Source organism: Lissotriton helveticus, chromosome 8, assembly GCF_964261635.1.
Source record: "Lissotriton helveticus chromosome 8, aLisHel1.1, whole genome shotgun sequence".
In the NCBI taxonomy this organism is placed as follows: Eukaryota; Metazoa; Chordata; class Amphibia; order Caudata; family Salamandridae; genus Lissotriton; species Lissotriton helveticus.
Genome location: NC_136069.1, coordinates 983061780 through 983078376, shown reverse-complemented (window position 1 = coordinate 983078376; position 16597 = coordinate 983061780). Strand labels below are relative to the sequence as shown.

The following is a 16597-nucleotide window of genomic DNA, read 5'->3' as shown; positions in this document are numbered from 1 at the left end:
GTATTCCTAAATCAGACTACATGACCCAGTGTATTGTAATTGTATAGTTATTCAAACCCTGGAGGCACAGCACCCAGGATAGTGTGCTCCATGGCTAAAAGCTTAAACGGTCCGAAAGGCGAGACCTATTGGCTATGCCAATGCTTGTTGTATTTGCCTGTCAATCCTTACGAGGTTGTAATTTGGAGAGACCAATAAATTTAGGTAAGGTGACAATGCTTCGTTGAGCCATGATTCGGGCAGGATTGCTATGTCAGTTTTTTGGCTCAGGATGAGTGTGGCGATGTTGAAGGCATGTTTCGCTTTCGATCGGCAGTTAAGTGGGAGGCCAGAGAGTGGAGGGTCGGGGCTTGTGTTGTGAGTTAGGGAGGATAATGGTACTCACACAAAGTTGTTGCTTGTTGCTGTTTACTCCTCTCTATCGGAGAATTGATATTATATTAGAGTTGATTGAGACTGTATGAATTAAGTATTCATCTTTCTTGTCTGGAGGTCTGTGAGCATCAGGCATGGTCTCATAGGATAAGAGGAGAGCTTGAATTTCGTCCCCTGAGAGGTAGTTGGGATGTTTGCGAGGTCGAAGGTGTCTATCGGCAAATGGCAGGGGTTGAAAGAACGGTTTGGTTGATGGGAGAAGAACTGATGTATGGGCGAGAGAGTTCAGTGAGTTGTTGAATATTCATCAATTCGATAATAGATTTATGTATGCTCTCAGCTATGTTGGCTGCTCTAAGGTTCAGAGATTTAAGGTCCGTTAGTGAAGGTTGCACTTGCGGAGAGGGGACCTGTGGATCAGGACTTGTTCTGTTAGCATAATCAGGAAGCCTGGTTGAGGAGCTCGACAACCCTGAGGCTGGGCTTCTGAGCCGGGAGGTGTGCGAAAGGCTAGGCGTGATCAACAGGGTGGGCACAGGGCTGTTAGGGCGAGTATTCAGTGAGCTATGAGTGACTTGTGTGTTAGTCACTATGAATGTAGGAGAGGAGCGAGGTTTGGAAGAGGGGGGGTGGCGTTGCCCTATTGAGAAGTGATGGAGATGGGGTGGAGTGGTGAGTGGTTCCCTTACAGATCATGGGGATATGCTGCCCTGAGTGCCGTGCTGAGGGGATAACACACTGGGGAGATTCATGCCAGCCCGATCTTTAGGAGAGAGTGTATGGGAGCATAGGGGAGCAACTACAGCTTTGGTAGACATAAGCAGGAAGCCTTTACCCTTGACCTTTGAGCTTTATTGTCAGAACAACGACTTGAGTCAGATAGAGACAGCGGGCACTGGGGGTGTGTAGAGGGATAGGAGGATGGTGAAGAAGTAATCACATTTATTGAGATTCTTATTTGGCGTTTGTATTAGAACTGTGACATTTTTATACATTGTAATAGTAAGGTCAGCTCTTAGGTTTTGGTTGTGCACGATTGTGAGTTTTGCACTGTATGGAATGTTTCTGGTTTCATGTACGTAAATAAGTTTTATTATGTCTTCCCGCCATAGTGCTGTTTTCCTTGAGTAGAAAATAAGGTCATTGACAATGGTGCTCTTGTCAGAGTTAAAGTACAAGTCAGAGATCAGAGTCTCAGGGTGTCTTCTCAGGAGATTATGCTCGAAGGTTTTAGCTGCAGTCTTTGAAAGGTTGGGTGGGTATAAGATGGTGTAAAAGCTGCCTTCTGTTGCATTCTGGCATGACCCTGCCATATTGGTGAGAGATAGGAACCAAGGTAAAGGCTGGCGCACAAACTTATTTGCAGACTGTAGGAGTGGTTCTAAGCATTAACTCAGAGAGATCCCTGATTCTGAGTACATTTAAAGATGGCCACTGAGTTGCAGGGGTATCAGTAAATAGAAGGTCCTACATTAGGATCTGTGGACGGGAAGCTAGGGACAATACCTATTCTAGGTGGGGGCAGATTTTGGCGAGGGGCAGGCGGTCAGTCAAGATCGGCCATTTTGGTATCAAAAAGCAAACAATAGAGATGCTGCAGATGGGAGGCCATTTTGAGAGGGAGATAAAAGTAGCAGAGAGACATGGAGCCGCAGACCAAAATCAGCAGCATGGGCCCAATCAGGGACCAGAATTGGGGACTTTCGGGGGGAATGTGGGGCTCTGGCCTGTCCCACACTGCTCCCGCACAATTGATGTTCACAGGGTGCTTTTCCAACCAACAAGCTCTGGGCAGCTTCCTGGGGGTTCCGTGTGCAGAGGCTCAGCTCTGGTCCATGAGCCTCCTCAAGCAGGCAGGAGCACCTAGTCGGTAGGGAGCACAGGCAAAGTAGAAAGGCGGCTCCCCATGTGGGGGTCCATGCTCTGAGGCTCAGCTCAGGTCCATGAGCCTCTACAAGATAGGCGAAGACATCAGACCGGCAGGGAGCACGGGCAAAGAGAAAGGCGGCCTCCAAGGGAGGGGGTCCATGAGCCACGTTTGTGGCTCTGGAGGGACGACTCACCAGTGAGGAAGCCAAGCTGGTGCTCCTAAATTGGTGCAGGCAAGCAGACGATCAGGAAGCGTGCTCAGTGGGTGGCGGCCTCCGACAGAGATCATCAGAGAGGGCCCCCGGCGGACTCAGGCGGGGATCTTCCCGGCAAAGCGGTACAAAAGGGGGTGGTGATGGACGGAGCATCTGAACCAATCAAACACTCACACCCAGTCTACAGATCTGGTTTTAATCCATCACCATTCTTTAGCCCACTCTGCCACCCTCGTTCAGACATGACCATATGCAAATCAGTCTGACCCTGTACCTCATGGGAACAGTCCAGCCCGAACTGCCAATCCATGCCTTCCCTGGACCGGATTCAAGCTTCCTAGGACCGGTTTCTGGCATTACAGCCGTCTTCAGGCAGGCTTGCTTGAATCCAGTGGCAAAGTGAGCAAGGGACTCACGTCTGAGCATACCCTGCCAACTTATGGCGAAGAAAGCGGTACAAAAGGGGGTGATGATGGACGGAGCATCTGAACCAATCAAACACTCACACCCAGTCAACAGATCTGGGTTTAATCCATCACCGTTCTTTAGCCCACTCTACCACCCCAGTTCAGACATGGCCATATGCAAATCAGTCTGACCCTGTGCCTCATGGGAACAGTCCAGCCCGAACTGCCAAGCCATGCCTTCTCTGGACCGGATTCAAGCTTCCTAGGACCGGTTTCTGGCATTACAGCTATCTACAGCCAGGCTTGCTTGAGTCCAGTGGCAAAGTGAGCAAGGGACTCATGTCTGAGCTTACCCTGCCAACTTATGGCGAAGAAAGCGGTACAAAAGGGGGTGGTGATGGACGGAGCATCTGAACCAATCAAACACTCACACCCAGTCAACAGATCTGGATTTAATCCATCACCGTTCTTTAGCCCACTCTGCCACCCCAGTTCAGACATGGCCATATGCAAATCAGTCTGACCTTGTGCCTCATGGGAACAGTCCAGCCCGAACAGTTGGCAGGGTATGCTCAGACGTGAGTCCCTTGCTCACTTTGCCACTAGATTCAATCTTTCCGGCAGGCAGCAAGGCCACAGAGGGAGGGGAGCAAGGCCTCACTCCAGGGCAACAAAAGAGTCCCTCGGTTGAGAGCCTCCCCTGCGATGAATCCGCGAGCAATTGGCGAGGTTGACAGGGAAGGCAGGCACTCACTGACACATCTGGTAGAGTGGCAGCTGCGGTGTGGTGCAGCAGTCCTCACTCCAGGACTGTTGGAAAAAAGTAACCGGCCTCACTTGAGGACTGAAGGTGCCAAGATCCAACCCCGGGGCAGTGGACAGCGGCCACAGAGGAAAAATGGGAAAGGAGATGCCCCCTGCTGCATCCGCCAGACACCGCAGTAGCCCGAGCGGGCAGCAGACAATTGGGAAAGGCGGCCTCTTTCCAACCTCGCTCTGGGGTTGCAGGATTCATCACAGCAGCCAGCGGCAGGCAGCACGTGATGTGGAAAGACGGCCTCGGACCGGGGCTGCTGGATTCAAGGCTACCCCCAAGGCAGGCAACCAGGCTGGGGCGAAAGGCAGGGACTCACCGTGGCAGCTAGCCCAGTTCCTGGGCAGCAGGGGCTGATTGACACCCCTGAGCTTATCTGCGATTGCGAAAGACTGCCTCGCTCCAGCAGTGCTTCGGGCTGCAGGATTCAGGGCCACCCCCAAGGCAGGTGACCGGGCTGGGGCAAAGGGCAGAAACTCACCGGGGAAGTGGGCCCAGTTCCCGGGCAGCAGGGCTGGTAGACGCCGATGAGCTGAGCTGCAGGCGGTCAGGGATGAGAGAAGGCCTTCACTGGAGACCAGGCATCCGAGCTCCCATGCCGCAAGCCAGATCGCAACAAGGGAGACCCATCGCACTGGTCTCGCCCGCATATCCTTTGATCGCCGCATTCACCGCAACCGGCACTGGAGCAGAGGATCCAGCAGCCAGGTCCGGAGCAGACGAATGCAGGCCAGACCCGGGGGCTGAAAAATTTCTTTGTGATGACATCTTTGGCTGGTGAGGGGCTATTGGTGAATTTTTAAATATTCCTGAGAAGAGACATGCAAGATGAAAACAGACACGCAGGATTGAAAGTCGTGCCCGTCCATGTATGAATTAGAACTTCTCTCTGGACAATAGAAGACAGCCACGATGGATGTTACTTTAGGTAAGGACTACTCAAAACTTCCACTGGCATGTAAATAACACCAGGAAGTATTGCGTTTTTCATTTAATGCATATGAGTGGCAACATTTAGTAATTTAGTGCATGTTTTCAACATCAATTGGGAAAAAAAGCAAATACTGCTTTTATGCTGTACTAGCTGCCCGCCCCGACGTTGCCCGGGGATGAAATAGAATCTCTGCAATGTTTGTAATAGGCAAGGCAAATTTATTTCAAAACTTGCCTGTGCGTCCGCTCAGAAGCCCTCGTTCGGTACCGCTGAAGGTGAGCGTCTGCTCTTCTGTTTGTTGTCCTTGCCGCAATATGCAATGTGTGTGTCCGCTCCAGGCGACGCGGCAGCCGCGAACGAGTTTGTCTGCTGTACCGCCACTTAAACGCACCACATGACGTCAACGGCCAACAATGCCAAATGCAACTCTCGCGTCTAATGGCAAATGCAACTTCCGCTTCTCGCAAGCGGTGGAATCCATGTTTGTTTTGAGGAATGCCGCGCCCATCGCTGTATGCACACGCCCCCCATCGCTCTATGAACACGCCCCCAGCACAACATTTCTCGCAAGGGGTATCATTCAGCAGGGTTGGGTTTTGACGAATGCCGCGCCCTTCGCAAGCGGTATAATTCAGCAGGGTTGGCTTTTGGCAGGGTTGGGTTTTGACGAATGGCGCACCAATCGCAAGCGGTATAATTCAGCAGGGTTGGGTTTTGACGAATGCCGCACCCATCGCTCTATGCAAACGCCCCCAGCACAACGCACACGCCCACAATGGACTACTTTTTCCCAAACGTTCTTTTTCCCTTCTAATGTATATGTTGGGCTGGTGTATAGCCTATGTCCATCTGCTGATACTCTCCTTTCCAACACTGTATTGGGTGTTCCGGTTGGCGCTGTGGTTCCGGAGCTTACCCGCCTCAAAGGTTTGGGCTCTCTCTTTATAATATTAGTATGGATGGGACATTCTAACATGCTAGTATGGCAGCTGAGCACAAAGTATTTTACTTGGATGGCACAACCCATCCTTTATGTCAACACATGATTGTTGAATGGGAGCGCAATGTTATGGTTTTAAATGACATTATCTGAAATGTGTGTTTTGCAGAGCTAGCATTGAGAAATGCAAGTCTGCCGAAACGCATTTGCTTTAAGGAGAATACATTCCTTGTGCCTGACACCCTGAGCACCTGCAGTTCTCTCTTTGGGAAGTGAAGTTGTGTGCATTCCGGAGTCTGCACTCATGAGCAGTGCACCCACCTTAACCCCTTCAGCACTGATGACAAAGCCAGCTCGTCATGGGCGTTACCTGCGCTACTCGGATGACGAGCTGGCTTTGTCACGTTACGCGCGATTTTCAAATTTCAGCGCACAGCGGGAAAACCCGCTAGCGCGGTAGAGGTTAATGAGTTCGACAGCTTTGAGAGAACGTGTGAGATGAATATAAATATATTTCTTATCATTCTGAAGATGTCTTAAATAATAATTTATTTTCCCCTTTTAGGGATTACATTTCCCTTCCATGAGCGAGGCAACAGTGTTGACAGGAAACCTTGTGAGCCTGCCCTTGCTGAAGGCTGCTGTAGAGGCAATCTTCCTTCACTGGCTGGCTATTTTGCCGCCTGTGCTTATCATGCACATACTTCTGCTTTTGTGAGTAGAAAATAGAACATTTTCTTTTGAGAACAGGTATGAGGATGTGAACCATCTCTGAAAATCATGTGCACTAATGTACTAAAACAATTATCGCATATAGAAGTAGCAGATGAGGCTGTCAGTGCTATAGATTATATAGCAATACTGTTACTACTATTTTCTGTTTATACTCCTAGATTTCCTTGCTGCCTGAATGGTTATCTTTATTGTGGCTACAATTCACACTGTATGCGCTAGAGCAGGATTTTGAAATGTATATTCTGTTTTCCAGTGATCCTGGAGTGTTTTAATCATTTATAAAAGATGATTTGGTGGTTCATCAACAGGCCCTGGTCATTTTTTGTTCCATTGACTGATTGTTACCTGACACACGATTTATTCAAAATATTGTTCAGTGAGTTGCACATGGGCTGCAGTCCAACTGGTTTTGAGTTTTGAGTTGGCACATTAATTGAGAACTTGGTGCCAGGGGTTCTAGAAAACTGAACCTTGTGACTCTAGAGCATCTAGAAAAAAACATCAAGTGATTTTGGATAGCCTCCAAATAAAGGTTGGTAAAAAAAAGAGTGCAGCATACATCGCGTATATATTTTCAAAGACTATTGTGTTTGTGCTTTTTAAGATTACAATCAAATAAACCAGTTCAAAATGAAACATTCAATATATCTGCTTAGCTAGCATAACACATAAACCAAGCTATCAATCACGCAAAGTGCAGTAATTGGAAACAACAAATATAACTTTTTTCGGATTTTGTAACAAATTACAAGGAACGATTTCAAAATCAGTTGCCGTAATCTCAATAATGTTTTTTTGTGATAAGCTATGTGCAGGGTTCATTACTTAAACCATGGTGAAGCTTGTGTCAATGTACTCATATGGTGCACAGCATAATGGGCAGAGTCAGCCAGTGGGGTCTCACACACCACTCTGTGTGGGCCTGGTGGAAGCGTAGGTTGGCAGAAGAGACCTAAGCATGGATTCAGTATTTAGAGGCTCCTCTCAATGGCTGACCCTGGCAAACTCTAGGCAGTTCTCATTCCTGATGCACTACCCGAAACTGTGCAATATGATTCTGAGCATGCCTCACCAACCATTACTACTATGTGACATCAACAATTGCTAAATTACTAAATGTGTATGCTCCAATGTGAAGATACAGATTAATAAAGATAAGGGGAAACCAATTAAATCTTGCACACTGTCCATCCCTGAGAAAGGCTCGATGGAATACAAGGTTCTGAATCATTTAATCTGCCTAATTAGAACTCATTCCAAATCCAAACACAGCGTTATACTATTTTACAGGATCAATGTATGTAGCTAACCAAAACAACTGTAGGTATCATATACTTGCTAAGAATATCAGAATGAAACATCTACAGGCTGAATGTTTTATTACACATCTATAGAACTCTCAAATACTTGCAAAGAATATCAGGATGAACCTACCTTCAGTTCCCTGAGTCTGTGCTCCATGATTTCATAGTCTGTTACAGTAACCTGAGGTATGGACATTTTGGTTTCCGATTGTTGGATACGCAACAGAATATTGCTCATTGTGTCCTGATAGCGTGTAGGTGGCAAACTCGCAAGAACTAAAACAGAGACAATACAGGGAAATTAGGTAATAGCATGTGTTAGTGTTAAACTGGACTATTTCATCACCTAACCATAATTACTCCAAATAAACAAATAGCAACAAGATATCATTATTGCGAATGATATTAATTTCTCACTGTAAACAATCGTATGAGAATCACACAAGTGTATTGCTAGGTTTTAGGTGACCATATCGTTGACTTACGTTATCAGAAACAATAGGCCCAAACATTAAATTCTCTAAGGGGATGGAAGAAAAACATATATGAAATACACTGCCTTTTGCTCAGGATTTGTAATTCTGATGCAATTTACATTTTTGTTTCTCTAGACAAGCCTAATAAGAATTGAGTGAAAAGATTTATCACAATCAACTGTTAGAATACAGTAACATTCCCAAACATATAAATCACAGTGTGAACAGAATACTTGAAAGATAAACCAAAATTCTTTTATGCTTCAAATCAAGTTATTTAGTGACATAAAAACTTTAGATTAATATCTAGTCAAGATACACTTTATTCAGCCGAAGCCATAAAAGCACACAAAACGAGCCCACAAATGTTAAAATAAAATACAAAATATGAAAAACACGTCATGGGTCCAAATAAAAGCAGAATCAAATGTTAATTTCAATTGATAACATCTCATGGGATTTAATAACATTGCCACTTACAAATTCAGACATGACGACAAGAAACCGCTTTTGAAATTCATAACCCCTCCTAATGCAGAACACAAATTTTATGAAATTAAGTACGGTGAAGCAAACTACAAGTGAACCTAGGGACTGCATAAGTACTAGCCCTTCCTTGTACTGTCTCACATTAGCCTTGTGCAGAAGAGGCACCAGTAAGTGACATATTGTCTCTTGGTACAGGTGGCAAAACAAGAGTAAGTGGATAATGCTTTGAATTGAGCTATTATCACACATGCCGAAAGGTAGATCTTGAGCCCAAGTGCCCATTGCAGGAGAGGTGAGTTTAAAGTGCAAAGTGCTTAGTCTGGGTGGGGGATATGAACCACCCCCGATAAGGCTCTAAGCAACAGGTTGTTGAGACTTGGGTATAATTTACAATACTTTGAATCTTCTCCCCCTTGTCTAAACGGTTGTTCATACAGTGCCTCAAGAACACTTTTTTTGGGGGGAGGAGCTTCGCGCGCATCCGAGATGGCCGCGTGGGCACAGGGCTCCCGAGACCCTCGCCGCCTCCCGCATCTATCCTGAATAATATCCTGATTCCGAAGATGGGTTATTGAAGCCGCAGCCCAGCTGATGTACTAGCTGCTTTCAGGAATTGATTTGGACTTCGGGTTCCTGAGCTACGCCATCCTGCACTTTTGTGGCCTACCCCGTGGAGCTACCTGGGCCTTGAGTCGCGGCTGTACTCGGCAGTAATTCAACAACACCGGCTAAAGGGGTCCAGATCACGGCCCGAATTAACTTTCTGTTTCGTTTTTACTGCCTGGCGTTCCTCCTCACCAAGACAGACACTGGGCGCGGCTGGCTCCCGTGCTCATCACCTGGGCCTGGGGCCAGCGAGTGCTTGGCTGTGGAATCATATTGGCTTTTATCTGCCTTTGGTGATCCCGTGGATGAACTCTGAGGAGCCATTTGGACCAGATCTCAAGCGCCCCGCCATGACAGGCAAGCCCGAGGGTGACAAACGGAAAGTCAAGACCACCTTCCGAGGAGGTGCAACCCATACGAATGTTATGGGCCGTTACACTCATCCTAAAGGATCCCCCGGTGGCACACCGAAGGTCCGGGAAGAGGCGACTGCTGACCCTACTGTGTCGGCGGATCTAACGTTACAAGACGTCATGGGCGCCATTGCTGGCATCAAGACATCTATCGGCCAGCAATACGAGGCCCTGGCCCTGAAGCTAGACACAGTGGCCATCGACGTTAATCTTATCAGAACGGATTTGGCGAAGACAAATGAGAAGGTCAAATCTCTAGATTTTAAGACCTCCAGCCTCACGACGGACATGTCTGATTTGCAAACGGAAGTACATAATTTGAGATCCGCCAACGATTTCTTTGCTCGTCGTCTGGAGGATTTTGAGGGCCGTGCAAGGCGCAATAACGCGCGTATTATTGGGGTCCCGGAGGACTCTGGATCACTGTCCACTGATCTTCGTGTCGAAGACCTCATCCTCAATCACCTCACACCCAAGGGACTGAGTAAATTCTTTGCGGTGGAACGCGCACACAGAGTGCCGGGAGGACAAGCGAAGCAAGGTTTCCCCCCGCGGCCGATCATCGCTAGAATTTTTAACTTCAGAGACCGGGACGCCATTTTGCAGGCTGCGTGGACGGGTGGTCCTACGCAGTTCGAAAACACCACGGTGAACTTTTATCCGGATTTTTCCTAGTCTGTCCAGAAGCAAAGAATGGGATTTCACGGGGTGAAAAGGCGTATCAGGGACATGGACTTGAAGTATGCGATGCTGTTCCCGGCCCGGCTGCGTGTGGAATATGAGGATCGAACGCTCTTTTTTGATCGCACTGAGGGAGTGAGTGACTAGCTAGATACGTTGCCTACCCGTCGCGATCGCAGGGAACAACCAGGTGGTGCTGATGGGGGACTATTGGAACAAGAATGAACAATGGCGCCCGAGTCCCGAACAATGAACACAATAGACAACTGTGGCTAGCTGACTTCTGTGATCGTCTGCTTTAAGTGCATCCCCGGAGGCAGCGGGGAAAGAGGGGCCCTTTCCTCCTCTGGGTTTCTTTGTGTAGATTAGTTTTTTGCTAGGGCGACAGGCACACTGCAAGTTGGAGGGGCTTTTGAGTCTATGCAGGGGTGCAGGGTGGGGGGAGTTGCGGTGGGGTATTGTTGGGGGGAGGGGGGGAAGTATGTTGGGAGTTTTTCCTTTTCCTTTTTCTTCAAGGCAACGAACTGTTACGACTTTGGACTTTGGTGTGGTGCTCGTTATGAGGTGGGAGATCATCGTGGGTTCGGATGGGGGGTAGGGGGTTGAAACTACTGTGCTGGAATGTGAATGGGTTGGGAGACCGGAAAAAGAGGGGGGTGGTCTTGCAGATGTTGCGACGCATTTCCCCTGATGTCGTGCTGCTACAAGAGACTCATTTGATTGGAAATGCTTGCTACGCTCTGAACAGGCGGGGATATCGTCTCGCTGCTCATTCTGGGTTCACCTCTAGTTCTAGAGGGGTGGGTATCTTGGTCAGGACTTCTCTTCCCCTGGAAATCGATGACTAGCAGCCTGATTCATCATTCTCCCGTTTTGCGAGCCCCTAATAGCGATTCATAATGAATCACTATTAAGGACTTGCAAAACGGGATTCATGTAGGAATTGCAATAAATATTGCGATTCCTACATGTTCCTTATTTGCGAGTAGCAAATTGCTGATCGCAAATAAGGAATAACTCCCCATTCATTCAAGGCCCATAGGAATGAATGGGGAGTATTCCTTATTTGCGATTAGCAATTAGCTAATCGCAAATAAGATAGCGATTTAAAGGGTGCCAGGGGTGTCCAAAGGACACCCTGCAGCACCCCTTAAATGCAAATTGAAACAGGTGTTGCGCACACACATGTCCAAAGGACATGTGTGTGTGCAACATGCAACTTAGAAAAATGCTTTTAAAAGCATTTTTCTAAGTTTTCGCTATTTACCACGAGGTTTGACCTCGCGGTAAATAGCGGGCCGAAATTGCGAATTTGCAATTTTTAAATGGATGATGAATTGCATTTAAGGAATCTCAAATAGAGATTCCTTAAATGTAATTCCTCGCAAAATAGCAAAATCGCTATTACCGATTTTTGCATTTGGGATGATGAATCCCAAATGCAAAAATAGCGCTCGCAAAGGGCCAGATTCTCAGAATCTGGCCCTTTGCGAGCCGATTTTGGCTTGATGAATCAGGCTGATAGTTCTGGACGCTAGGGGGCGATATGTTGCACTCACAGGCAGGTGGGAGGGGAAAACTAGCTCACTGATATCGGTGTACGTCCCACCTGGCTTACAAACCACTACATTTGCAGACTTGGGACGAGTTGTTTTGGGTCTCCCGGATAGTGTCCTGATACTGGGTGGTGACTTTAATTCAGTTGTCTCCGGGAGGGAGGATCGCTATTCCCCCAGAGACCTCACGAGTGCAAAATCTTGGTTGGGTGAATTTTTAGAAGCGTTGGGGCTCGTGGATTGTTGGAGGTTGATGCATCCAGAACAGGCGCAGTACACTTTCCACTCAGGCGCTCATGGTAGTCTTTCTAGATTGGATTATATCCTGATACCGGCGGCCCAGTCTTCGTCAATTGGGGAGATTAGACATCTAGCTCGAGGTATATCGGACCACTCCCCTCTATGGTTTCAGTTAAATATGAATATAGGCGCTGAAGGGAGGGTGGCCCCGATTAATCCATGGTATCTTCACAACCCCAAAACCCGTACTGAACTGATTAAGTCATTGGATCTGTACTTCGCTGAAAACGTGGGGTCTGTGTCTTCGCCTGTCTCACTGTGGGAAGCGTTTAAGACGGTCATCCGGGGACAGGCATTGTCGTTAATTGGGTGTGCTAAGAAAAGTAGAAATGAGGCAGTAGTCCGTCTTGAGACTGAAATTACTGAGTTGGAGAGTGCCTTGGAGCGGAATGTTACCTGAGACACGCTTCACGTCCTCAGTCTCAAGCAACTCGAATATAAGAATTTGGTTACCGACGCAGCTAAGATGATGAGTAGGGAACAGCAGACACGACTGTACGATGTGGGCGATAAGGCAGGGAAATTGATTGCCTGGCTGGATAGAAAGGAGAGGGCAAGCCGTGTGATTCCAGTGATTGAGAGATCTGATGGCATGCGAGTGACTGACCCGGTTGACATTGTTGAATGTTTTGCTGATTATTTCCGAGAGGTTTATTCTCTGGTATCTGACAGGCCCGAGGAGGATTCTCATTTGTTGCTAAGGGATATCGCGTTGCCTTGTTTGTCTGAGTCCGACAGGGACTGGTTGGATGCTGCACCCTCAATTGACGAGGTAGCTCTCACAGTGCGCTCTATTCGTTCCGGAAAGGCTCTGGGCCCTAATGGTCTTCCCATCGAACTGTATAAGCTGCGCCCTGACACGCTAGCGCCATATCTCCGAGATATGTTTTTGGCAGCGCGGGAAACTGGCTCCCTTCCTCATGATCAGCGTCTTGCGACCATTGTGGTGATCCATAAGGAGGGGAAGCCACGGGACCGCTGTGCGTCCTATAGGCCTATCTCACTCCTGAATGCTGAGCCTAAGATTCTTGCCAAACTGCTCGCAAACCGCCTGATATAAGTAGTCAGTGAGCTGATCCATCCGGATCAGTCGGGCTTTATCCCAAATCGTAACACAGCATTGAATTTGCGGCGCTTGCATGGTGTTCTCGCGAGGGCGACGTCACTGCGTGAACCGGCATTCTTGGCGTCCCTGGATGCCACGATGGCCTTTGATACAATCGAATGGCCGTATCTTTGGGCTGCACTTGCAAAGTTTGGTTTTGGCGCTGGATTTATTAGTTGGGTAAAACTTCTGTATGAGACACCACTGGCACAGGTTGTGGTAAACGGCCGGGTCTCCGGGCCCTTTGTTCTTGGGAGAGGCACGCGGCAGGGCTGCCCTCTGTCTCCGCTTCTCTTTGCCCTCGCTTTGGAACCTCTCTCTGCCTGGCTACGGTGGGAGCCCTCGATGAGAGGTATACGCTGGACTCCGAACTTTGAAGACTGCATATCGCTATATGCGGACGATATTTTGCTGTACCTCACGTCGCCTCAAAAATCGCTAAATGTATTGTTCAACTTGCTTAACTCGTTCCGGAAAAACTCAGGCCTTGTCATTAACTGGACCAAGTCTCACATATACGTGCTCGCTGGTGGCATCCCCCTCCTGCCGCGTGGATGTCCTATCCAGGTGTCGCAGTCTGGTTTTAAATATCTGGGAGTTTTTATATCATTGGACCCTGCGGTCCGCTACGAGCGTAATCTACTTCCTCCGCTTGAACGTTTACGATCGGACGTAGTGAGTTGGCGTAAATTACCGTTGTCTTCACTAGGGCGAGCGGCTCTTTTTAAAATGATGTCCTTACCGAGGTTTTTGTATACACTCCAGAATACATTTGATGTGATTCCATCTGTTAGGAATCGGGTTCAGTCCCCTTTCAGTGACCATAGACTGTTATCACATGACCTATAACATGACCTACCAGCTTGGGGCTATAGGACAGTCCTACCTTTCCTTCATTGCTTGTTATTGCTATTGTGTGGGTTCCTGGTTGCTGGTTCCTGGTTCCTGTCTGTTCTGGAATTGCTTCAAATTTTCTCACGGGCTCGTGAGAACTGTTTTGTTCCCTTTTTGGAGTTCGAGTCTTGGGCTCCGGAAGTCCCTTTCTATTTCCTTGTTTCTCTAACTTAGTTAGTTAGAGTCCAGTTTCCCCGTTTTCCCATTCCGGTGTTTTTTCAGTTCCCTTTAGTATTTAGCTGGGAGGCTATTAGGGGCTCCTGTTACCCTTTCCATCATTATTACGGAGCAGCGAGGTGCGGAGGAGACGCGGTGTTTATCGAAGCAATTGGTTTCGTTTTTCGCCTCTCCTCATCGCACCGCTCCAGGTCGTTATGCGCGGAAATGACGTTTAGGTCATTCCGCGATTAGGATTTGATCTCGGGAGCTGGAACATCGGCTGTTCTACAGCAGCACTCACTGTCCTTTCCCAAGTGCCGGTTTTCAAGTGAGTTTTCAAACGGGCACGGGTTTTTTGTTCATGCTGAAAGTGAGGCATGTTTTTTCCCCTCCTGTTTAACACGATATGAGGGACACCCTATTTGTATCAGGCCATATCTGTGTCCAAGAGACGTTATCTTGGTTCGGAATCACCTGCTGACCGAAGTCTTCACTAAACCAAGCCTGCACCCCCAACTGGTAAGCGGAATTTGATTGTTTTAACAGGACATGGTCACTGGTGTTGGGAGTATCTGGGAAAAGTACATGAATGGTGAAGTGTATTTTCTTGTTTGTCCAGTTGCAGAGGAGTGGAGGAGGGAGCAGTGAACTCTATATTCTACAAGGGTGGAAGACTTGGTGTCTCCTCATATTCCACCCCCTTTCCTGGTTCACTGGTACACTCATAGTTACAATCTTGTGAGTGGCTAGCGGGCAGGGGAAGTGGAGTGGAACATACTTCGTTCCTGCAGTGTGTGGGCAAGCGGACGGAATCCAACACCGTCGATGTACTTCCGAGAGGTAAAATCTTTACAGAGGCAATTGATATGGGGCGGGCATTCGTCTATCGCTCTTCCAAAGTTAACGCTTCCCTGGTATGACGGCGGTAGAGCACTTCCGGATATCAGGCGGTATTTTTGGGTTTCCCAGCTTGCTGCAATTAACCACGGGATGTATGGCCCGGCGTTGCATCCAGCGTTTGAAATGGATAGATGGCTTTTACCGGGGGGAGACTATAACAGGGCGCTCTATTCTGGATCCTCTCGCTTACAGCTTTCGGGTCCCACCGGGATAGCCGTACGAGTATGGCATAGTGCGACCGTTGCTATGGGCTGGAGGGATCGATTGACCCGCGCGACTCCGCTTTATGCTTCTGCGAAACTGGGTTGCCTGTGGAGAACGAAAGGATTCGAGAAATGGGATATGATTGGCATCAGTAAAGTGCGTGATCTCTGGGTGGTAGGGTGTTGAAATATCGATTACAAAAATATAGTTGACAAAAATATAGTTGTAAAAATATCGTTTACAAAAATATCGACACCCTATACCTAAACAGGTAAGTACATAAATATCTACTCAAAAATATCGTTGTAATAAATATCGATGTAAAAAATATCGACTTTTTAAAATAATTAAAATTACATTAAATAATAAATAAATATAAGTACTATTAACAAAATACATTACATTACTTTTATTTTTTGACTATTGAAAACAAATTAACTACACTTTTTCATTATAAACTTAATAAATGTGTACATATACATATATTTAACACATTACTTTATATAACAACAATAATACATACATATAATTAAAATATAAAATATATTATTAGTTAAAACATTTGATAGCGTAGGGTTAAAAATTACTATTCCCACTCCAGAGGGTGCAACAGTAGGGAAAGCGTTGGATAGCGTAGGAGTAAAAATTACTATTCCCACTCCAGAGGGTGCAACAGTAGGGAAAGCGTTGGATAGCGTAGGGCTTTAAATTACTATTCCCACTCCAGAGGGTGCAACAGTAGGGAAAGCGTTGGATAGCGTAGGGGTAAAAATTACTATTCCCACTCCAGAGGGTGCAACAGTAGGGAAAGAGTTGGATAGCGTAGGGGTAAAAATTACTATTCCCACTCCAGAGGGTGCAACAGTAGGGAAAGCGTTGGATAGCGTAGGGGTAAAAATTACTATTCCCACTCCAGAGGGTGCAACAGTAGGGAAAGCGTTGGATAGCGTAGGGGTAAAAATTACTATTCCCACTCCAGAGGGTGCAGCAGTAGGGAAAGCGTTGGATAGCGTAGGGGTAAAAATTACTATTCCCACTCCAGAGGGTGCAACAGTAGGGAAGGTGTTGGATAGTGTAGGGGTAAAAGTTACTAAATGTATTTACAATGTTTAAAAATTAACAAATCTTTATTTTTATTTAATTAATCATTAATTAAATAATTATTCAATTAAAATGTAATTAATTCACTACTTTTTCACTTAAAAATGCCACTACACACAC

At 47.1% G+C, this 16597-nt stretch overlaps 1 protein-coding gene across 7 annotated transcripts in view; it reads right to left on the bottom strand.

Annotated features, from left to right (window-relative positions):
- DMD (dystrophin) overlaps nucleotides 1-16597 on the bottom strand; it is a 6826337-nt gene that overhangs the window by 4797752 nt on the left and 2011988 nt on the right. For all 7 annotated transcript variants that reach the window (XM_078657819.1, XM_078657824.1, XM_078657821.1 and 4 more), the window contains exon 22: nucleotides 7724-7869. In XM_078657819.1, the coding sequence (XP_078513945.1) occupies nucleotides 7724-7869 (146 nt within the window). The remainder of the gene's footprint in view (nucleotides 1-7723; nucleotides 7870-16597) is intronic.